The sequence below is a fragment of the Desmodus rotundus genome, chromosome X (genome assembly GCF_022682495.2).
Source record: "Desmodus rotundus isolate HL8 chromosome X, HLdesRot8A.1, whole genome shotgun sequence".
Taxonomy (NCBI): domain Eukaryota; kingdom Metazoa; phylum Chordata; class Mammalia; order Chiroptera; family Phyllostomidae; genus Desmodus; species Desmodus rotundus.
In genome coordinates, this window is record NC_071400.1 from 69,798,954 (window position 1) to 69,822,492 (window position 23,539).

Consider the following 23,539-nt stretch of genomic DNA (forward strand, 5'->3'; position numbering starts at 1 on the left):
ATTACACAGCTCCTCACACCTGTGTATCTTACTCATTTCCCTTTTTAAAAAATTTTTTATTGTTATTCAATTACAGTTGTGTGCCTTTTCTCCCCTTCCCTCAACCCCACCCCAGCCAAACCCACCTCCCTCCCCCACCATCCCCCCCCGATTTTGTCCATGTGTCCTTTATAATAGTTCCTGCAATCCCCTCTTCCCACTGTCCCCACCCCACTCCCCCCTGGCCACTGCTAGACTGATCCCCCCCTCAATGTCTCTGGTTGTATTTTGTTTGCTTTTTTCTTTTGTTGATTATGTTCCAGTTAAAGGTGAGATCATATGGTATTTGTCCCTCACCGCCTGGCTTATTTCACTTAGCATAATGCTCTCCAGTTTCATCCATGCTGTTGCAAAGGGTATAAGCTCCTTCTTTCTCTCTGCTGCATAGAATTCCATTGTGTGAATATACCATAGTTTTTGGATCCACTCGTTTGCTGATGGGCACTTAGGTTGCTTCCAGTACTTGGCTATTTTAAATTGTGCTGCTTTGAACATTGGGGTGCATAGGTTCTTTTGGATGGGTGTTTCATGGTTCTTAGGGTATAATCCCAGCAGCGGAATTTCTGGGTCAAAGGGCAGTTCCATTTTTAGTTTTCTGAGGAAATTCCATACTGTTTTCCACAGTGGCCTTCCCAGTCTGCATTCCCACCAACAGTGCACTAGGGTTCCCTTTTCTCCGCATCCTCTCCAACATTTGTTTGTTGATTTGTTTATGTTGGCCACTCTGACTGGTGTGAGATGGTACCTTATTGTGGTTTTAATTTGCATCTCTCTGATGGCTAGTGATGCTGAGCATCTTTTCATATGTCTTTGGGCCCTCTTTATGTCTTCCTTGGAGAAGTGTCTGTTCAAGTCTTTTGCCCATTTTTTAATTGGGTTGTTTGTTTTCCTGGAGTGGAGTTGTGTGAGTTCTTTATATATTTTGGAGATCAGGCCCTTGTCTGAGGTATCATTAGCAAATATGTTTTCCCATACTGTTGGTTCTCTTTGTAATTTGGTGCTGTTTTCTTTAGCCATGTAGAAGCCTTTTATTGTGATGAGGTCCCATTTGTTCATTCTTTCCTTTATGTCCCTTGCTTTAGGGGATGTATGTGTGAGGATGTTGCTGCGTGGAATGTCTGAGATCTTCCTGCCAATGTTTTCCTCAAGGACTTTTATGTTGTTATGACTTATATTTAAGTCTTTTATCCATCTTGAGTTTATTTTTGTGTATGGCGTAAGTTGGTGATCGAGTTTCATGTTTTTGCACGTAGCTGTCCAGATCTCCCAACACCATCTGTTGAAGAGGCTGTTTTTGCTCCATTTTATGCTCCTGCCTCCTTTGTCAAATATTAATTGACCGTAAAGACTTGAGTTTCTTTCTGGGATCTCTGTTCTGTTCCATTGGTCTATGTGCCTGTTTTTATGCCAGTACCAGGCTGTTTTGATGACAGTGGCCTTGTAATACAGTTTGATATCAGGTATTGTGATCCCTCCTGCTTTGTTCTTCTTTCTAAAAATTGCTGCAGCTATTCAGGGTCGTTTATGGTTCCATATGAATTTCTGAAATGTTGTGTATCTGTGAAATATGTCATGGGTACTCTAATAGGCATTGCATTGAATCTATAAATTGCTTTGGGTAGTATGGCCATTTTGATGATGTTAATTCTTCCAATCCATGAGCATGATTCATGCTTCCATTTGTTTGTGTCTTCCTTAATTTCTTTCTTCAGTGTTGTGTAGTTTTCTGAGTACAGGTCTTTTCCCTCCTTGGTTAGGTTTATTCCTAGGTACTTTATTTTTCTTGTTGCTATATCAAATGGAATTTTTTTTCCTGATTTCTGTTTCTGCAGTTTCGTTGTTGGTATACAGGAATGCCTTTGATTTGTGAGTATTGACTTTGTATCCAGCTGTTTTGTCAAATTCATTTATTAGGTCGAGTAGTTTTTTGGTGGAGTCTATAGGATTTTCCATGTACACTATCATGTCGTCTGCAAACAGTGAGAGTTTCATTTCCTCCTTTCCAATTTGGATGCCTTTTATTTATTTTTCTTCTCTGATTGCTGTGGTTAGGACTTCCAATACTATGTTGAATAGGAGTGGTGAGAGAGGGCATCCTTGTCTTGTTCCTGATCTTAGTGGGAAAGCTCTAAGTTTTTGTCCATTGAGTATGTTGTTGGCTGTAGGTCTCTCATATATCGCCTTTATTATGTTGAGGAATGCTCCCTCTATTCCCACTTTGCTGAGTGTTTTTATCATAAATGGGTGCTGGATCTTATCAAATGCTTTTTCCGCATGTATTAATATGATCATGTGATTTTTGTCTTTGCCGTTATTGATGTGATGTATTATGTTTATTGATTTGCGAATATTGTACCATCCTTGCATCCCTGGGATGAATCCCAATTGGTCATGGTGGATGATCTTTTTAATGTATTGCGGGATGTGGTTTGCCAATATTTTGTTGAGAATTTTAGCATCTATGTTCATCAGTGATATTGGCCTGAAGTTTTCTTTCTTCCTTGTGTCTTTATCTGGTTTTGGGATTAGGATGATGCTGGTTTCATAAAAAGAGTTTGGGAGTCTTCCACCAGTTTGGATTTTTTTGAATAGTCTGTGAAGGATAGGGGTTAGCTCTTCCTTAAATGCTTTGTAGAATTCTCCTGTGAAACCATGTGGTCCAGGGCTTTTGTGTGTTGGGAGTTTTTTGATGACTGCTTCAATTTCGTCTGCTGTTGTTGGTCTGTTCAGGTTTTCTGCTTCTTCATTCAGTTTTGGAAGATTATATTTTTCTAGAAATGTGTTCATTTCATCTAGGTTTTCAAATTCTTAGCATACAGTTCTTCGTAGTAATTTCTTACAGTCCTTTGTATTTCTGTGGTATCAGTTGTAATCTCTCCTCTTTCATTTCTAATTGTGTTTATTTGGATCCTCTCTCTTTTTTTCTTGATGAGCCTACTTAAAGGGTTGTCGATTTTGTTTATCTTTTCAAAGAACCAGCTCCTGGATTCATTGATCCTTAGAATTGTGCTTTGAGTCTTTTTGTCATTTAACTCTTCTCTGATCTTGGTTATTTCCTTCCTTCTACTTGCTCTGGGCTGTCTTTGTTGTTGTTCTTCGAGTTCTTGTAGGCGTAGGGTTAGGTTGTTTGTTTCAAATGTTTCTATCTTTTTAAGGTAGGCCTGTATTGCTATGAACTTCCCTCTCAGGACTGCCTTTGCTGTGTCCCATAGGTTTTGGGTTGTTGTTAGTTCATTTTCATTTGTTTCCAGAAAGTTTTTGATTTCTTCCCTAATCTCATTCTTGACCCATTCATTGTTTAATAGCATGCTATTCAGTCTCCATGATTTTGAGTGTTTTGGGTTTTTTCCTTTGGGGTTCGTTTCTAGTTTCAGTCCCTTGTGGTCAGAGAAAATGCTTGATATGATTTCAATTTTCTTGAATTTCTTGAGGCTTGCTTTGTGTCCTATCCTGTGGTCTATCTTTGAAAAAGTTCCATGTACACTTGAAAAGAATGTGTATTTTGCTTCTTTGGGATGAAAAGCTCTGTATATATCAGTTAAGTCCATTTCCTCTAGGGTATTGTTAAGTGACACAATATCTTTGTTGATATTTTGTTTGGAAGACCTGTCCATTTTTGACAGTGGGGTGTTAAAGTCCCCTACTATAATTGTGTTGCTGTCAATATATTTCTTGAAATCCTCCAAGATTTTCTTTATGTATTTGGGTGCTCCTATGTTGGGTGCATATATATTTACAATGTTTATGTCTTCTCGGTGGATTCTTCCTTTGAGTATTATGAAGTGACCTTCTGGGTCTCTCTTTATGGCCCTTCTTTGGAAGTCTATTTTGTCTGATATGAGTATTGCTACCCCTGCTTTTTTTTCCTGTCCGTTTGCTTGGAAAATTTGTTTCCAGCCCTTCACTTTCAGTCTGTGTAAGTGTTTTGTCCTGAGATGGGTCTCTTGTAAAACAAGAGATGTTTACATGTCCTGTAAAACATGTGTGGGTCATGTTTTGTTACCCATTCAGCTATTCTATGTCTTTTGATTGGAGCATTTAATCCATTTACGTTTAAGGTTATTGTCGATAGGTAGTTATTCATTGCCAGTTTTTCATACGTGTGTTCCTCTCTCTTTCTCTTTTCCTTCCTTTCCTTAAAGCAGTCCCTTTAGCATCTCTTGCAGAGCTGGTTTGGTAGAAGTGTATTCTTTTAGACTTCTTTTGTCTGGGGAACTCTTTATTTGGCCTGCTATCTTGATTGAGAGCCTTCCTGGGTAATTAGTCTTGGTTGCAGGCCTCTGTTTCTCATTACTTGGAATATTTTTTGCCATTCTCTTCTGTCTTGGAGCGTTTCCATTGGGAAGTCAGTTGCTAACCTTATTGGGGCTCCCTTGTATGTTACTTCCTTTTTCTCCCTTGCTGCCTTTAAGATCCTCTCTTTGTCTTGGAAATTTGCCATTTTAATTATGATGTGTCTTGCAGTGGGTCTCTTTGGGTTCCTCTTGCTTGGGACTCTCTGTGTTCCCTGGATTTGGGTGACTTTTTCTCTCATCAGATTAGGGAAATTTTCCATCATTACTTTTTCAGACTGGTTTTCTATCCCTTGCTCTTCTTCTTCTCTTTCTGGTGTTCCTATTATACGGATATTGTTACGTTTCATGTTATCCTGCATTTCCCTTAACCCCTGTTCATTCTTTCTGAGCCTCTTTTCCTTTTCTTGCTCTTTCTTGGTGTTTTTTTCTACCATGTCCTCCAGCTCGCTGATCTGATCCTCTGCTTCATCAAGTCTGCTTTTCTTTCCTTCTACTGTGTTCTACAATTCAGATATTGTATTCTTCATTTCCTCTTGGCCCTTGTTGATAGTTTCTATTTCCTTTTTCATTTTGATATAGTTTGCAGTGAGTTCGTTGTAGTTTCCTTGTAGTTTCTGGTAGTTGTCTGTGAGCTCAGTGAGCTTCCTCATAACCATTGCTTTGAACTCAGTATCTAATAGTTGAGTTGCTTCTTTTTCAATTAGCATTCTTTCTGAGGCTTCCTCCTTTCTTTTCATTTGGGGATTGTTTCTTTGCCTACCCATTGTTTGTGAGACTCTTCTTGTTAGCCTCTGCTTCTTAAATTGATCTGTTCTGACTCCCTGGGTTTATGGTATGAACTTCTATGGTAGAATGCCAATGGGATTCAGTGGTGCTGTCTCCTTAATCTCCTGTGCTCACTGGTCTTGAGCTGACGTTTATGGGTGTAACAGGGTCTAACTCTAGTCTTTTCAGCACTACAGGTTTTCGTGTCTCACCTGATAATGTCACCATTTCTTAAACTCTTCTAAAGAAAGGGATGAAAGAGAAGCATAATTAACAGAGAACTTTGCAATTTGAAGCAGAAAACCTGCATTTGGTTGTATATCAAAACCAAATATACTTTAGCATTACAGTATATGCACACATTACACTCCATTTGATTTGATCATAAAGGCAGAACACCCTATCTCAAAACCTGCCTATTCATAATACGAAATGCTTAATCAGAGAAACAAAGGAATCTTTTCTGTAAGAGTTTTTACATGTCACAAGATCTGCCTGGGTATTAATTACACTGCTGGTGTCACATCAACCTTAGTGGCTTCAGCCTTGAATGGCAGGACACACAGGTGCAGGCCCTCAAGTGGTGAGGATATGAACCCTACGCCCAGTGTGGGAGCTTACAAACTGCTCTCCCATTCAGTTCAAGTGGATTTCTTCCAGTAACTGCTATTTAAGGTGGTTGGTGCTCACACTGGCGAAATTGTTGTGTCTTCCTTCTTCCACAGTGTCGTATGAGAGACCTCCCATACCCTCCCCCTCTCATAGCTTAGAAGACCTGAAGGGATACCCAGAAACTGGTAAAGAAAAAGCATCATCACGAGCCATTGCCATGGTGAACTCTTAGTGCCTTTTTTTTTAGTGTGCTCACATTGAGTGCTAGTAGGTGAAAATGACTGCGCTTGTTCTGGGAAAAAGTATGATGGCAGTTTTTGGTGCATTAAGTCACACTGTGCCCCCCTCTGCTATCCTGCCTAGTCTTTGTGGTTTATTAAAGTGCTTCCCTAGTTATTACTCTAATAACATGGAAGACTGGTCAACGGTAATAACATGTAAGACTGGTCAAATAATTCTGGACCTCAGAAGTCTTAGCTCCCTCTGGCTTCCTCAGAGTTTGAACATAGTAACGTTGCCTGTAAGAACCAGTCCTTTGCCCAGATCACTGTTATGGGAAAGCATTCGGGGCTGTTACTAAGATGTGCTGTGACCTCTCCCTTGTTAGCTGCATGACGAAAAATTGTATTTTATTGCATGCCACAGGGACTATTATTCGGCGACATCGGATTCCTCTCCCACCTCCTGATGATGATCAGTTTTATACCGTGTATTCTTTCAATATCAGCATAGACATTGTCTTTTATGGCCGGACATTCAAGATTTATGACTGTGATGCATTCACAAAAAACTTTTTGAAGAACATAGGAGTCAAATTAAACCCCCCGAGCCAGTGTCCAGAAGATCCTTACATGAAGACTCGGAGAGAGGTAAGAAGTTGATATGTCTGTGAGTTCTTGTCTTGAGAATCAATCTCTTCAGAGAGTCAGTAGAGGGTATTGGTACGTGTGATGTGAAAGAACTTTTGGGGCTATAGTTGCTAGGGTTATCTTTCCTTATGGGATGGAGGGAAGGCTGGGTGTTGGCCTCAGTGCAAGAAAGTCTCACTCACTGCCTCTGCCCACACTTCTTTCCATAGGGAGTCTCCTTTCCAGGCAGTAGGAGTCTTCAGTGAGCCACATACATGGGACAATTTCTAAGAGCCCACAGTTGGCTTTGTGGTCACTGACAGTGTTTCCACCCACACTTACCTGGCTTATCTTTTCCCATTTTAGTTGCCTAACTCTGGGGAAATTTTTGCTTCTGCACTACTGATTTACTGAACCAAGCCCTGGGTACACCTTTTACCTTTTTCGTTCTTCCTTGGGACTCCCAGCTCCCTTTATGGTGGCATCAGGTGCAGAGATGTTCTGGAGGAGTGAGGAGGGCCATGATTCCTATGTTCCTCCATTATGAAAGGAAATTCTAACCCCAATTAATGTAGGGAGGAAAGAATAAGTGTTAGTTGTACCATTGTTTTATTTCTAAAGTTTCTTTAGTAATCCCATAGCCTAAATTCTATGTTTTATAAAATAATCTGAACACATAAAAGGGCAAGTGTCATGTGGAGGGTCACATACCTAGACAGTTTTCTTGCTGGGACTTGAACTCAAATTTCTTGCTTCTTACCCTTGTTTTCATTATTGTCATTTGTTTTCCTTTTTATTGAAGTATGGTTATACACAGTAAAATTCACAGAAATTAAGTATACATTCAGATGAGTCTTAACAAATACACACACTCATGTAGTCCACACCCAAGTCAAGATATAGAACATTTCTATCTTCCCAGAAAGTTCCCTCATGCCTTTTTCAATCAGTCCCTCTCCTCACCCAGGGTTAACCACTGTTCTCATTTCTATCCTTATAGATTAGTTTAATCTCATTTATATTGTTTATGAAATTTGATCTCTTGTTAAAAGCTACATGAGGGATCCTTCATCTGTTCCTGCCTTCTAGCCCCAGCAGAATTATTCTTTTATGTTATAAGCATATAATCCTCCTGAGAAATATATATTGTTGATCCTGGAGTATCTAAGGTGAAATCCTGTGGCATTATACCTATGTGTATTGGTGTACAAGGAGATTTCTAGTTTGGGTTTGTTTTTTATTTTTTCTAAATGCCCTAGATGAAAGAGTCTAGATAAATACAAAGTCTTTAGAACCAGCAGAAAGAACCTAAAAGAAATGGATCCATATAAATTAACACCCATTGCATATGACTGCACTCATTCACTAGCAGTTGGTATTATATGGTAGTGATTGTGAATGATGATGCATTATATGAAATGCATAAAGTACTGTGCAATTTCCTAGGTTTATAAAGAAAAACATATTTTGTGCCAGGAATTGAGAATAAATACCAAGAACATGCAAGAAATGTTTTAAGTAGTTTTCTTTCAGATTGGGAGAATCACTTTAGCATTTATTCCCTCAGGGAGAAAACTCTTGAATAAATATAGAAATCCATGGAAAATTAAGAGTTTAATAAGAGGCTTTTATGTTAACTTTAATGGTTTTACTTCTCCAGTGTTTGCTGCATTGAAATGTAAAGTTAAAATTAAATAATTTAACTTAAACTGAAAAGAGCCCTAATGGCGTGTAATCAATAATACATTTCTTAGAGGCCTTATAAGTGCTGAAGAAACATTTTTCAATCAATGAAAATAGAGGTTCCATAATTTAATTTAAATATCAAGGACAAGACTGAAGAGCCTGTGGAAGGCCATCATGTCTCTCTCTTTTCTTGGGGTAAGTCTGCTCCTAGACTGCCCTGGATAGGTACAAAATTTTGAGAATTTGCACATCAGATTGCATAAGCCAATGTAGGACTACATCTCCCTTGCCAATGAGCACTTTCTTATATAACAGTCCTATTTAGATACATCAGATAGAATGGGGAACTTTTGTTCCAAGACAGGGCTGGAAACATGCAAATAGAGAAGAGTTGTACCAAGAAGACTGCAGTGCTATTGGTTCCTCAGTTGGGGGACAGAGCCCAGGCAATAGTTTTGTGCCAATTGGGAAGTTCTCCATTTGCTCAGCTTCTGTTTCCATGGCCCTTCAGATCCTTAATATCTATAGCTTATTTTTTATTTTTATTTTTTAAATTAATTAATTAATTTTTATTCAGTTACAATTGTCTGCATTTTCTCCCCTTCCCTCCACCCCACCCCAGCCAGTCCCTATAGCTTATTTTTTAAAAATACTTTTTAAATTTATTTATGTATTCTTGGAGGGGAAGAGAAGGAGAAGGAGAAAGAGAGGGAGAGAAACATCAATGTGGTTGCCCCTTGTGGTGGGGGCCTGGCCTGCAATCCAGGCATGTGCCCTGACTGGGAATTGAACTAGCAACCCTTTGGTTTGCAGGTGAGCACTCAATCCACTGAGCCACACCAGCCAGGGCTAATATCTAAAGCTTTTGAGCAAAATAAAGCCATGAATATATTTTGTCCCTTTTACCTTCACAAAAATCTATGGATGAGTAAGAAGTATATACAAATGTGAATTTTCATTGAAAAGACAATTTTTTGTTGAGATATAATTAACATTGATGTGCAGATCTTTAAGCATGAAGATCAACAAGTTTTGACAAGTGTATACAATTCAGTAACTAACATGAAAATCAAGAAAGAATATTTCTATCACTCTAGAAAATTCTCTTGTTCCCTTTGCAGTCAATCACCTACCAAGGGGCAATTGCTGTTCTAATTTCTGTGACTGTACATTAGTTTTGCCCTTTCTTAAACAAGAATTTTAAGTCTTTGAGAAAAAAAAGTTTTAAAAACATTACAGAAATATATTTTAGGGCATTAAAATGTATAATATGAAAGCTTCCTAACACTTGATTGTATTTTTAAAGTTAAAACTGGTTACATGTACTGTTTTTTTAATATACACACACACACACACACTATATATATATATATATATATATATATATATATATAAAATATCATATGTACATGATATATATATGATATATGTATGTGATATATATGACATATATTATAAATGATAAAACTGTTTATATATTGATATTGTTAGTTGAAATTTAAAAAAATATATATCACAGAATGGTCTATGGGAAAGGTATATTTGTGTTCTTTGATTGCTTGCAGTCCAGAAGTGCTTATACCCCAACTGCAACTATTATGAACCTTTTCTCCATTTTCAGATACTAGAATGCATGCAGCCCTTACGTCCCTATGAATCCTTCGACACCCTGAAACAGTTCCTTGAGTACGATAGGAAGGTTTTGCGTTTCTTCTGCCTGTGGGAGGACTCGTCATTGTTTGGGGACTGTAGACAACTCATCTTGAATTACTTTCTGAGTGATGATACCATCGAAATCAAAGAATTGCTGCCAGTCAACTCAGGTCGGACTCCTGCGTCATGGTTCCTCCGGAGAGGAAAGCTGCCCAAGGTAAGCAGTGGACACAGAACCACTTTTCAAGTTTGCTTGTTTGCTTAAAGACTGTAGTCATTCACTGGAATGTCATGTGTTTCAACTATGGGATGACAGTTGCCATATATTAGTGCAAGTGTTTAGAAAACTTCTATTTTGTGCCCTCTATTAATATGCATTTTGGAAAGTAATACAGAGGACATAACAAATTGGGGTTGGGATATTCTGGGCTTAAGGCAAGTAAAGAGAAAAAGTCAAATGCAAAAGAAATTACCTATTCAATATTAAGTTCACAATCAGTCTTAAGAAGGTAAATGACTCTTTAGTAAAAGAATTGCTTATGGTCTTAGATGGGACACTGGTCCCTTGGCTTTGTAGCCTACTGATGAGATCCCATGCTGTTTCTCTGGGTTGTGAATGTACACACACACACACACACACACACGAGTGATTCTTCTGAAAGTAGCTACCTGTCACCACTGGCCACTGGCTAGCAGCAGTAACAGCTTTTGCATTTTTTTTGGTATTAAAAAAAGAGTTGTCAGACTTATTTTATACATATTTATGGCTATTTGACAGCTAACATAACTTGAGTACAGATAGAAGACCTGGGTTAGAATTGTGGTTCTGCACATAATGGCTGTGTGACCTTGAGCAAGTCACTTAACCTTTCTGAGTGTATTTCCTTATCTTTAAAATGCAGTTTAACAAGGCTTCTATCCCGAGGTAACTGTAAAGATAAAATGAGATAACAGTAAAAAACACTGTCTAAGGACCTGTAAACACATACAAAGATACAAAGGCTATTTCACAGCTCTATCTTATGCTTTATTTCTTATTTGGATAAAGTATTTTTCAACTTAATTCTTAATGCTACTAAGGAGGTTGCTGTACCACTAATTTCTGATGCAAACAACCACTGGTTATGGTCTACATAGGAGGCTCTCCCAGATTCTCTGAGCCCACAGCCAGAAGCCCAGCAGTATTGCTTGGAGGGTTAGTGGTGGGGGTGGTGGTGAAGGTAGGCAGGGCTTGTCTCAGAGGGACCTCTGGGGTATGTACAGCAGGTGGTCAGGAGGTACCTAGGAAGCCTGTTTTTAGAATGGCTTTGAAAAATGAAATGAATATAAAATAATAATGACATCTGACATTTGCAGTGTGCCTTGACATCAACTGCTTTCATCTATTCATTTATTTAACACATATTTATTGTCAACTGTGTGTCAGCTCTGGAGTGACAGTGAGAAAGAAAGTAGATTAAGTCTTACTTCATGGAGATTACATTCTCATTGGGGAGAGATACAGTAGCAGTAGGTGTTCTCCTGGCAATCTCAACATCTTTTGAGAGAGCAAGGAATAAGTACTATTATTGTAGTCAGCTGAAACTGAAGCTACATGGAACTGAAGATAAATATCTAGCCCCAAGTCCTGTAGCTAGTAAGTGGTGAAGAGAAAGTTTGTGTCCAAGTGTGCTGTTTTCTTATGTTACATGGCTTGCTTATACCCACCTATCATAAATTCACACGTTTGAGCTTATATTTTGTGTCACATGTATCAGAGATGATTCAGGTTTCTCATCCGTATGTGATAAACTATCGCTGTTGATTGATAAGTTAGTTAAGGTATTTCCTGCAGCTCACACAACTGCTTGGATGACCTCCAGTGCATGTAGAACGGAGGAGTGTCCTAGCTCACTCCAGGCCACAGTTTCTGTTAGAGGCTGACCGCTCTTTATTGTTCATGCCACCTCATCACACTGCTTCTCAGCCAACAAAGGCCTCCTGAGTTCAGGATCAGGCAGGGTGCTAAGCAGAGTAAAGAAAAGAAGGCAAGACATGATTTGTAGTTGAGTGAAAAGAAAAGATGACTGTTGGTGAAGAAATTAGAGAACCATAAAAAGTGGTTTAATCCTGCAGTAGGAGCTATGGAGCTTTGGATTAGGAACAGCTCAGTAGGATGGGCGAGTTCATAGGAAAAGATGGGGCCTTAAGAGGGCCTTGATGGATGGGTGGAATATAGAGCAGCTGCAGGGGATGAGGTAGCACAGGAATAGGTGGATAAAGTAAGTGTCTTGTCTTCCTATGGATGTCAGAGAAGAACCATACAATGCATATTTCCCACTTGAGCCCCTCAGCAGGACCATTTTTGAGTTTAGAGGCCATCTACCATATCTTGCTTTGGTTTTGTCTTCCAGTATGGCCCACCTGGAGTCTATCAACCAGGCGAGGTAACAGATCGAATAGTTCTCAATGTGTATACTGGCTTTACATTGAGCCCAGTGCCTGGCTACGTGTTGGATAAATACAAGGTGAGGAACCTTACGTTTTATTACTGTTTTCAGTATGACATCCCTGGAACTTGAAATGTGGAATGAGTTACATATTCTCTTGTCAGATTGACAGTGAGTGAAATCAACGAATATATAAATGTATGCATTGCACTGCTGTTTATAAATAATGAACATCTTAACTGTATATGCAAACATATGCCTTGCATTGCTGTTGGGTAGCACTACATTGCTAAAAGAATGTTTTAAAGTGTTAATATCGATTAGTTGTCTTTTGGGTTGATTTTTAAAATTTGATTATAAATGATATAATTGAGGTTTTTTTTTTAAATTCTTTTTTTCTTTGAGAAGGGTTATGTCTTTGCAGGGTCTGTGGTGCCAACATTATGTTCCTTTGTTTTTATTAGCTAGGAAAATTAGAACAAGAGTTTTACAAGGATAGTGACCTGTCTGTGGGAACCACCATCAATGTGTGGGGAAGGAAAGTGCTCCTTTGTGACTGTGATGAATTTACGAAGACTTATTATAAGACTAAATATGGAATCGGTAAGTGATACGTCTGTCAATTAGAAACTAATACTGAAAACTTAGAATCTTTGTTCCCTGGTTAAGATTTTACTTTCAAATTTCAAATGCTAAGCTCATAAGAGCTACCATTTATTGGGCATTTGCTATCTGCCAGGCATTTGCCATCTTATTTCTTCCTATTCTAGAAGGGTAAGTTCATTATCCCCATTTTAGAGGTAAAAAAACCTGAGGCTTAAGAGGGGCTAACTTGTCAAACGTCATGCAGCAAGTAAAGGGTGAGCTAAGATTTGAACTTGTCTGCCTGATACCAGAGGCTTCCGTTTTCCCTTATTGCACTTTACCTTACTACAGTATGAGTAAGTGTTTTGGTCAAACAATCTAAATGGGAATCTAAATGCTTTTCTTTTCACTGAATTCTTGCTTATCACAATGGATGTAATTATTCAAGTTCTCTGAGGAATTCTCTTGTGCCAATTTGCTCTGCCTTTTCAGGGGAGGCCCAACCAGGTTTCTAGCTTCTCTTTCTAAATTTCAGTTTCATTAAGGTTAGTTCAGTTCAAAATGAAAACCAGTGATTTATTAAACACCTATGAGGTGCATATCATTTTAGTAGACTCTGGAGCTACAGAGTTGAGTAAGGAGTTTCTAGGTTGGAAGGGAAGCAGAGACCTACAGCATGTTACACAGTGTTATGAGAGTCATAGAAACAGGTGGAGGATCTCATGTGAAGCCAGAAAAACAAACCCTTCATTTGTTAAACCTGTCAGCTAGCTCTGTACCCTTCCTGGGCCCTCTACCTAGGCTCCAGGTACTCACCTGGTGCTAGGCTATGTGGGGATGGTGAGAGTTGTGAACCTCTTAGACTGAGATTTGGAGCTGGGATGGTGATGCTTATTCCTGTACTCTCTGAATCTGGGAGTAGTTGTGTGAACACACTTCCCCAAGGGATGAGGTGGAAGTCAGAAGCAACCATAACTTCCTAACAGACAAGGTACTTTATCTCTAGAATAAGACAAGGCCTTCCTATGTGTCCTGGTGTTTCCATTGTGTAGTATCCCTGGCCTCCTGGGAATCTTTACATTGTGAGAGAAGGCACACCAAGTACACCAAGGGGTTGGAATAAAAAAATTTTCAGTTTCATTCTTCAGCTCATTAAGGGGATTTGTTCCACTGCATCTGCCAGATTAGTCAAAATGTGTGAGCTGTATAGGGTCGCATTGGTGGCCTTTTCTTATTTTATTCTCTAAGATTGATCCTCTTTAGTGGACAGAGTTGGGCATATTTGTTTCGGGGACTGTGGACCAGAGGCATCCAGGAATGTGCAGGTGGTGGTTGTTGTCGAGAAGCTGCCAGTGACCTTTAGATCACTGGGAGGAGAACTTGGTCTTTACTAAATGTACATGCCTGATTAGAATCAACAGGTCTTCAGTGTAGACTTGAAAATTTGAAAAAAATATAAAAAATGATTCTCTAAAAACATGTTCTTGTGTTGTACTGACTGATTGCCTTAATATAAAGGATGTGGTGAGGGTTCCAAAGCACTACATGATCCCTTAAACATAAAGTCCAGCATTTGGTTGATGTTTGTCTGTCAGCTTGATTTTGAGACTATAAAGATTGCATTTGGAAAAATAAGTGGAGTGCTGGAGAGACATGGTTCGTTGTCTCTTAACAAGTTTGCAGTGATCTTTGAGAGGCAGAGTGAATTCACTTGTGCACTCCAGATCTAGCTGTCCTCAGTTTCAAACGCCCTATGGTTCATTTCAGTTGAACCCTAGTGCTTAATTTATTTGTTCACTTCTTTTGTTCATTCTATGGACTTACTGTATTATGTAAAGAAGTAGCTTGTGTCTTTAAAATTAATATAACATGAGCATTATACATTTAAACAATTATGATGCATTTTATAATCATGCTGACTTTTTATATTTCTCATAACATATGTTAAAATATCCCATTTAGCAGATACTATTGTTATACAACATTTCTTGAGTAACAACAGTGTACTTAATGTAACTAATGACTAGAAATTATATCCATGATGCGGGGTAGTAGAGAATGAATAAATACTCTCTTATAGTCTTTACATTTTCTTTTCATGTCTTTTTGGCAAAGTTAAATTAATATACTTAATGTTACGTAGATGGTTAGTTTTGACATTTTAGTTTTTTTTGTATTCATCTGGTTCTAAAATTCATAAGACTGACCAAATTCTATACATTATATTTTGGTACCCTCAATGCCCAAACCAGGACAAAGTCCCATCAATAATTGTAATCATATTTCCTCCATTGTCAGTAATTGTGGTCAGTAGAATACCTGATGTCTCCACTCTGTAATGCCACAGGAAGTAGCTGACAATTGCTAATAACGCAGCTAGGGACCTCCCTAAGAAGAAGCCAGGGAGAAATTTGTAATGCAGTGTACAATCTTTGTGCTTTAGTACCTTCTCTTAACTAATGATACCACAACATATTTGGCAGGAAAAAAATGGCAGACAGACTAAGAGAAGGAGTTGGCCACAGTCCCAAGAAAGGTGCTTGAGTAAGCTTTCTATTTATGTACCATAGAAGCAGAGGACTTGATAGAAATCTAAGAGATACCTGTACCCCTGTGTAGAGCCCAATCTGATTCCTAAAAAGATGAGATATTTTTGTGCATTTAAGGGTTCTAAGGAGAAGGTGATCCCATAGAATTCTTCCACAAAACAGTCTAGTGTGACACCCCCCCACCCCCCCACACACATACTAGGCAGCATGGCCATCCCGCTGACCAGGGCATGTCTGCCGGGCTATAACATGTCATTCCGTCATTACTTAATGTGGATGAACATCGACTGGCAGGTGGAGGCCTGTCAGACTTTCCTGTAGCATGAAGGTTGGAAAAGGCTCCAGGGTCTTCAGCAGGTGTTTCTCTCATTGAAGGGACAGGGAATTGAATGTAAACTGTTTGTATTTAGAATTCCTTCCTTTGGTTATCTTTTCTTTGTCTATAATATGACTTTTTTTATGATCAATTCTTAGTGGCTGGGGCAACCAAACTAGTAAAAGACCGTTCATTCCCATAGCCCTTCAACACTTAATAGATTGTACTGAAATTAAGGATAAGCAAAATACTTAAAGCATCTTTGATTTTGTGGAGTCATTTCTAGCCATCTCTGAATTCTTGGTGCTAGAAGCAGCAGGACATCCAAGATGAGAGTTTAATCTCAGAGGTGGAATTCTAGTCTCACCACATGGCCTCAATAGATTGAACAATTTTGCCTCTTTTTCCTCCCTGTTGAAGTGAAGGGGATTGAGGATTAGATGATTTCTAAGTATTTTCTAGCTAGAGTTAGACAATTATGTGATTCACTAATCATTTGATTCCCAAATGTATGTCCCATAAAAAATCATTTGATCTGGGCATTGGGTACAGAGGTAGAGTTACCTTGAAATTAATAAAGTTAATAAAGATGAAGGTTTAGGCTTCTTCCTTTGCAGGGGCCCCAGTCCAAAGCCCTGGGACTAATTTTGTCTTAATAATTGGGTATTCTTTGTCTGGAAGAGCTTCTTCAAATTATATAAGCTTCAGGCCTCTCTAAACCTAGGTCCATATCTGGGTTACTAGAACATACAAAATAAACTTTGATGTAATGGAAGGGTTTTCCCAGCATTGTTTCCAACTGAGATGGCAAATGGTAAATCACTGTGAATGAACATTAAGACTCCTTTGAAAAATATATCACATTTGTAAATTTATTGGAGTCTAGTTAATTGTGGATAGACATTCAACATATATTTTACAAGTCACTTGGAATTAAAGGAATCAGACTATTTGAAAGAGATATGTCCCAAGATCCAGCAAAGTGTCAGTCTAAGAAGATATTTGGGAAGATGCTTTGTACAAAAATGTATATTTTTTCATTTATTCACCAAATATTATTTAATACTTGAAAAATGCAGGATGCTGGGTTTATGGAAAACCAAAGACAGGAAACTTATTCAAGGGCAAGTACAAAACATTGGGAAGTAAGCAATTACCCAGAGAAATGATATCTTAAGTCAGAGTATTCAAAAAGACATATGTGGTATTAGAATAGTCAGGTGTGATGGAGTGCAGCAGTTCTAAACTTTTATACACTAGATGGCACTGTGGGTGCAGAGGAACACTAAATTGGTTCTTTTGTTAAGTTAAATCTCTTGCAAAAATTATGTAGTTGAGAAAACAACACTATGTTATGAAATCTGTAATTTTAGGAGAAAGTATTGAATGCATTCTTAATTACTTTGCAATTCAATTTATGTCCTCTTTTGGTTAAACTGCTCAGATTAATATGTGAAGTTGCATATATATGTCCCCTGTTAGAAGAAACTGATCATGCCTCAGTTTTCTAATAATCACATAGAGCGCTCTCTGCCATTTATTCCTATGGTCCTTTCCTTGGAATGAAGGTACTAGTCGGTGGTGTGTTTCATGTAACAGTTAGTAATGATAGGGTCTACTGTAATTCTGCCTAATTCCAAGATCTGAACTTTCTTCTTTATTACCAAAGCTTCACTTTGCCACAAAGATAGCAATAAGACAGGCTCATGAGTCACTTCTGTGGGGGCAGTCTGGCCGCCCCCTTTCACTGAGTCAGTGAGAAATTTTTGATGTTGTGCTGTGTGAGCAGTTTCTGTTAGGATGGAACAGTAACTCTTTTGGGGATTATGCTTGAGGGGCGTCCACACAAAGTCTGTTAGGAAGTCTAAGGAAATGTGAAATTTGAAAACGTTTTCAAATTAGAGTTAGAAATAGCCTCAAACCCTTAACCTTTTGATCAATCTTTAAAAAAATAGTCCTTCAATTTTAAGAGTTAGGTTGCCCTGGATGACAAATTGATGCACATTTTCAATTACAGAGGTATGCACTAAACCTGTACTCTTCCATCTATTAGAACTTTGACAATGGAAAAGGAAATCATTGCTTATGTGAATTTCTTTCAGTCACAAATGTCAATACTTATGGATACGCAAGCTTGAGGAAGAAGAAATTAAACTCCATGGGTTGTATTGTTTTGTTGCTTTGTTTTGTTTTAGGAAATATCATGGCATCTTCTTTGCCATTTTTGGTGGGACAAACACAAGTGATTTAGATCTATCAATCAATGTGTTATTTGCTGTGCAGAATACAGTTCTCAGAGTTTGTGCAGCCTCACAAATGAGTACCTTAAATCTCCTAGGCTATTATAGATGTGTGTCCAGCTCTCTTTCCATCTCTCCTTCTTCACAGATAAGTTAGTAAAGAAAATCAACATTATTTATTACTTAACACTCCTTTTGTGAGAGTAGGCACTGGCTAGTTTAGAAGTTTTTTTGTTTGTTTGGTTTTGGTTATTTATTTAATTGCTCTGTCACTCTTTAGTACAATTGCAGTCTTTTCGTGGGCAGTAACAAGAGCAACCTGGAGCAGTAGTTGGTGACAAAAAGATCTTTTTTTTTAACTAGATAGTGAAGGGCCATGGTCTAGAGTTGAGTTGGGGGAGTGGGAGAGGTCTTAAAAAGTGGGCACAGTAATTGAACAATAATAAAGTAATTTATGGGAAAAAAATAAATAAAATCTTAAAAAAGTGGACACAGGAGGAGGGAACAGTGAATGGAAAAGGTAAAAGCAGAATAGTCAGGAATCAGTCCTGTTTGAAAAAATATTTGATTAGTGAATGTTGACTAAAGGTGGGAGAAAGCTAAATTACAGCTTAAAATATGGAATGGGTCATATAAAGTTCTAAGTTTGAATTTTCATATCATTGGAAAAATCAGGATGAACAAAAATATTCTGAAATAGGATGTGATGACAAAAGATAAATGTTTACTTATTTGACATAAACAGTTTTTCTTTTTTTTTTTCTTTCTTTTGAACCAATGATGACTATTGAGTGAGTTCTGTGGTTTTTGTAAACATGATTGAAACCTACCCCCACAGGATTTTGCTGTGTTTTGTTTGAAAGAGTTTAAAATAGTCTGCAAAGTTCTCTGTGTTCATCTTGAAAACATAACAAACCTTTCAAAACAGACATAATCAGGACAAAAAAAATATTGATGTTTCATTTGCCTTTGTTTTGTTCTAGACAACTTTACCTCAATTTCATGCAAGGCTCCATCTCCTCCAAAAATAGAAGGGAATTTTCCACGTTATACTGGCTTCACTTCTGAAGTGGAATCTGTTCGCCCTTCCCTAGGCTTTGTGCCCCCACCTCGTCCTAATGTGGAAGAATTCTGGAGGTTCATGGAAAACGACAGGTGCTTGAGGGAACCATGATTTTGGTCTGATCTTTCCCAAGTGTGTTCAAGATTTATATTATAGTCCCTGTGATGACACAGATGACACTCAGCTCATCTAATTTCAAGTCTAGGGACACATTGTTACAGCTTTTTAATGAAGTCAATTAATATGCAAGTATTTACAGGTTCTTATTTGAGTGGTTATTATATTTTTCTCAGCTTCACTGAGATATAATTCACATATAACAGTGTATAACATAATGATTTGTTATATGTATATACTGAAAATGATTACCACAGTAAAATTAGTTAATATTCAACACCTCACAAAGTTATAATTTTTTTCCTTGTGATGAAAACCTGTAAGATTTACTCTCACAACTTTTAAGCATCCAATATAGTATTGTTAACTGTATTCATCATGTTACATATTAATTACATTCCCAGAACTTATTTACCTTATAACTGGAAATTTTGGTCACCTTCATTTAATTCCTTCATCCCCCACTCTCTGCCTCTGGCAACCACCAATCTGATATCTATTTCTATAAGTTTTTTTAAAATCACACACACACATAAGTGAGATCATACAGTATTTGTTTTTCTGACATATTCTACTTAACATAATGACCTCCAGTTTCATCTTTAAAAAAATTTTTTTTGCTGTATTTTTTCCATTACCATTTATCCCCCTGAGTTTCATCTTGTTATAGCAAATGGCAGGATTTCCTTCTTTTTTATGGCTGAATAACATTCCATCGTATATATATATGACATATCACATTTTCTTTACCTACTTATCTGTCAGTGGACTCTTAGGTTGTTTGACGTCTTGGCTATTGCAAACAATGCTAAAGTGAACGTGGGGGTGCAGATATTTCTTTGGGACAATGATTTCATTTCCTTCAAATATATACCCAGAAGTGGAATTGCTGGATCACATGATAATTCTATTTCTAATATTTTGAGGAACCTTTATAGTGTTTTCCAGAGTGCCTGCACCAGCAGTACAAAAGGGTTCCCTTTTCTCCAAATTCTTGCCATTGAGCAGTTAACTTAATAAGTGTCATTTGGAAGCACCTAAAATCATATAATCAGCCAGATGGCTAAGCTATATATATATAAAAGAAATGTATATAATATATATATAAACACCTTTGTTTCTCTCTCTCTATATATATATATATTTCCTTGTGATGGTCCCTAGGAAATGGTGCAGAGTAGGGGTCAGCAAACTTTTTCTTAAAGGGTCAGATAGTAAATATTTTTGGCTTTGCAGGCCATATGGCCTCTATCATAACCACTCAACTCTGCAGTTGCAGTGTGAAAGTAGCCACAGACAGTCTGTAAACAAATGTGTGGCTATGTTCCAATAAAACTTTGTTTATGGACACTGACATTTGAATGTCATATAATTTTTGCCTTCTACAGAATATTATTATTTTGATTTTTTTCAACCATTTAAAAATGTGTACACCGTTCTTAGCTCACAGGCCATATAAATACAGGTAGCCAGCTATATTTGGCCCATCGGCTGTTGTTTGTCTACCCCTAGCATAGAGACTTCAGTGATTTAGAATGTTTTTCAGAATGTTATTTGGCAATTAATGTGGTTGTTTTTTAAAATTACAGTTGATGTACAATATTATATTAGTTTCAGGTATACAACAAAGTGATTATATATTTAAATAAATTACCAAGTGATCACCCTGATAAGTCCAGTAACTATCTGATACCATACATATTCATTACAATATTATTGACTATATTTCCTATGCTGTACTTTACATCCCCCTGGCTGTTTTTATAAATGGCAATTTGTACTTCTTAATTCCTTCACCTTTTTCACCCATTGCCGCCCAGGCCCCTCCCTCCAATCTGGTAACCATCAAAATGTTCTGTCTGTGTGTTTTCCTGTCACATTTAATGTGGTTTTAATCTGAGAGGTTTGGTTGAGTTCAGTAACCATAGAATGCTCACATGGCTGAATATAATTTCAAAAGATGTACTTTCAAAAGTATTCCTAATATATATGAGGAATGATGTGCCCTGGAGTCATACATATAGAATGTGGGCACTGCCCTTAGCTACTTTTTGCTTTTTTAGGGAGAGCAGGCCCTGGAGAAAGAAGTTGGGGGAAAAGTGGTAGGAAAATGTTACAGATGTTTGAATAGGATTTTGGCTAAATGTTGAAGTCCTGTGTAAGGGAAATAAAGGGTCAGGGGAACCTGTGGAGAAAAATGATAAAGGGAACATGTAGTTAGATCAGGAGAAGAGACAGCATCCTGAATTTGATAAAATTTATGCAGTGAGATGCCGTTGTAGAACAATTTTGAAGTAGAGAAAACAATAGTTTTGCTATAACTGTAAAAATAGTGAAAATATATCATTAAGAGCTATATAGAATGTCTAAATGGCTACCTTTGCCATTACATGATGTCCTTTGTATTTCAAGAAATAATCCTTTATTTTTGAGGACTTTAGAGTTTTAGTTTTCAGTTTTAGAATCTATGCTATTCAAAATGTGGCCCCCACACTTGTTAGAAATGCTAATTCTTGTGCCATACCCCACATGGGGGGTGGGGCCGGTATTGTTTTTAACCAGCCCTGCAGGGGTTCTAATGGGTACCAGGGTTTGAGAAACACTGATTTTGATCACATAAGAGGAATACCAACTCATAATCCTTCCTTACAGATAGCAGTGTTTACGGTAAGGTTGCAGGGCAAGCTTTTTGATGGATACTTTTCACTAACTGCTGTTTTTAGGGCAGCCACCCAAAGGAGGCGGGCAGAAAGAATGCCCCTATTGTAAAAGGAGAAGGAATTTTTCTTATAAGTAAACAAGATGAAACATGATTCAGGGTGTTTCTTCTGGAACCCAGGGGAAAACAATTCCTAGTGGGTAGTTGCCTTAGTCTCTCTTTCTGTCTATATCAGGTCAACTTGCCCACAGAGTACAGGCTATAGACAGTATTCCATGTTCTTGTCCTGTTGTCATGGCTACAGGATGGTGGTACAAGCGCAAATGTCTCTAATTTTATTTCTTTCTGTCCACTCTTCATTCTGTGCCAGGAATATACTTCTCTCAAGCTCCTTCTACACAGTGACCTTGTTTCCATATTAACGGGTACATTTAGCTGGATACTTACACATGAGTTTGAATAACCCAACGTCTTAATTTTTATTTTTATTGTTTATTGTTATTATATTAAAGTTGTCCCAATTTTTCCTCCTTTGCCCTCCACTCCCACAGTCAGTCCCCTCACAGTTGTCCATGTCCATGGGTCATTCATACATGTTCTTTGAAGAGTCCCTTCCCCTTCTTTCCACCATTATCTCCCTCCTGCCTCCCTTCTGGTTGCTGTCAGCCTGGTCCAGGTTTCCATGCCTCTGGTTCTGTTTTGCTCATTAGTTTATTTTGTTCATTAGATTCCTCTTATAGGTGAGATCACATGGTGTTTGTCTTCCACTGACCAGCTTATTTCACTTAGCATAATATTCTCCAGTTCCATCCGTGCTATCTCAAAAGGTAGGAGTTCCTTTTTTTCTTTCAGTTGCATAGTGTTCCATTGTGTAAATGTACCACAGTCTTTTTAATCCACTCATTTATTGATGGGCACTTGGGCTCTTTCTAAAACTAAGCTATTGTAAATAGTGCTGCTATGAACATTGGGGGGCATAGGTTCTTTTGAATTGGTGTTTCGGGATTCTTATGGTATATTCCCAGCAGTGGAATCACTGGGTCAAAAGGCAGTTCCATTTTTAGTTTTTTGAGGAAATTCCATACTGTTTTCCACAGTGGCCTCACCAGTCTGCATTCCCACCAACAGTGCCCTAGGGTTCCCATTTCTCCACATCCTTACCAGCACTTGTTTGTTGATTTATTAATGATGGCCATTTTGACAGGTGTGAGGTGATATCTTATCATAGTTTAATGTGCATCTCTCTGATGGCTAGTGATGTTGAGCATCTTTTCATACGTCTCTGGGCCCTCTGTATGTCCTCCTTGGAGAAGTGTCTATTCAGATCCTTTGCCCATTTTTAATTTTTTTATTGTTGTTCAATTACAGTTGTCCCCATTCCCCCCCATTACTTTCCTCCTGCCCTACCCACCCCAACCTCCCATATTCAGTCCTCTCCCTTGCCATTGTCTTTGTACATGGGTCCTTTATACATGTTCCTTGACGATTCTTCCCCTTCTTTTCTCTGTTGTCCCTCTCCCCTCTGGTTACTGTCAGTTTGTTCTTTATTTCAATGTTTCTGGTTCTTTTTTGCTTGCTTGTTTTGTTTGTTTAGGTTCCACTTACAGGTGAGATCATATGGTATTTGCCTTTGCCCATTTTTATAATTGGATTGTTTGTCTTCCTGGTGTTGAGTCATATGAG

The 23,539-nt window shown here is 38.0% G+C and overlaps 1 protein-coding gene across 6 annotated transcripts in view; it reads left to right on the forward strand.

Moving 5' to 3' along the window:
* Positions 1-23,539, forward strand: part of EFHC2 (EF-hand domain containing 2) — a 328,021-nt gene that overhangs the window by 98,450 nt on the left and 206,032 nt on the right. For all 6 annotated transcript variants that reach the window (XR_008426009.1, XR_008426008.1, XM_053917521.1 and 3 more), the window contains 5 exons: positions 6,357-6,580; positions 9,867-10,115; positions 12,292-12,405; positions 12,792-12,930; positions 19,001-19,172. Coding sequence is in view for 4 of the 6 variants with exons in the window: in XM_053917521.1 (XP_053773496.1) it covers positions 6,357-6,580; positions 9,867-10,115; positions 12,292-12,405; positions 12,792-12,930; positions 19,001-19,172 (898 nt within the window). In the remaining 2 variants the exon portion in view is untranslated. The remainder of the gene's footprint in view (positions 1-6,356; positions 6,581-9,866; positions 10,116-12,291; positions 12,406-12,791; positions 12,931-19,000; positions 19,173-23,539) is intronic.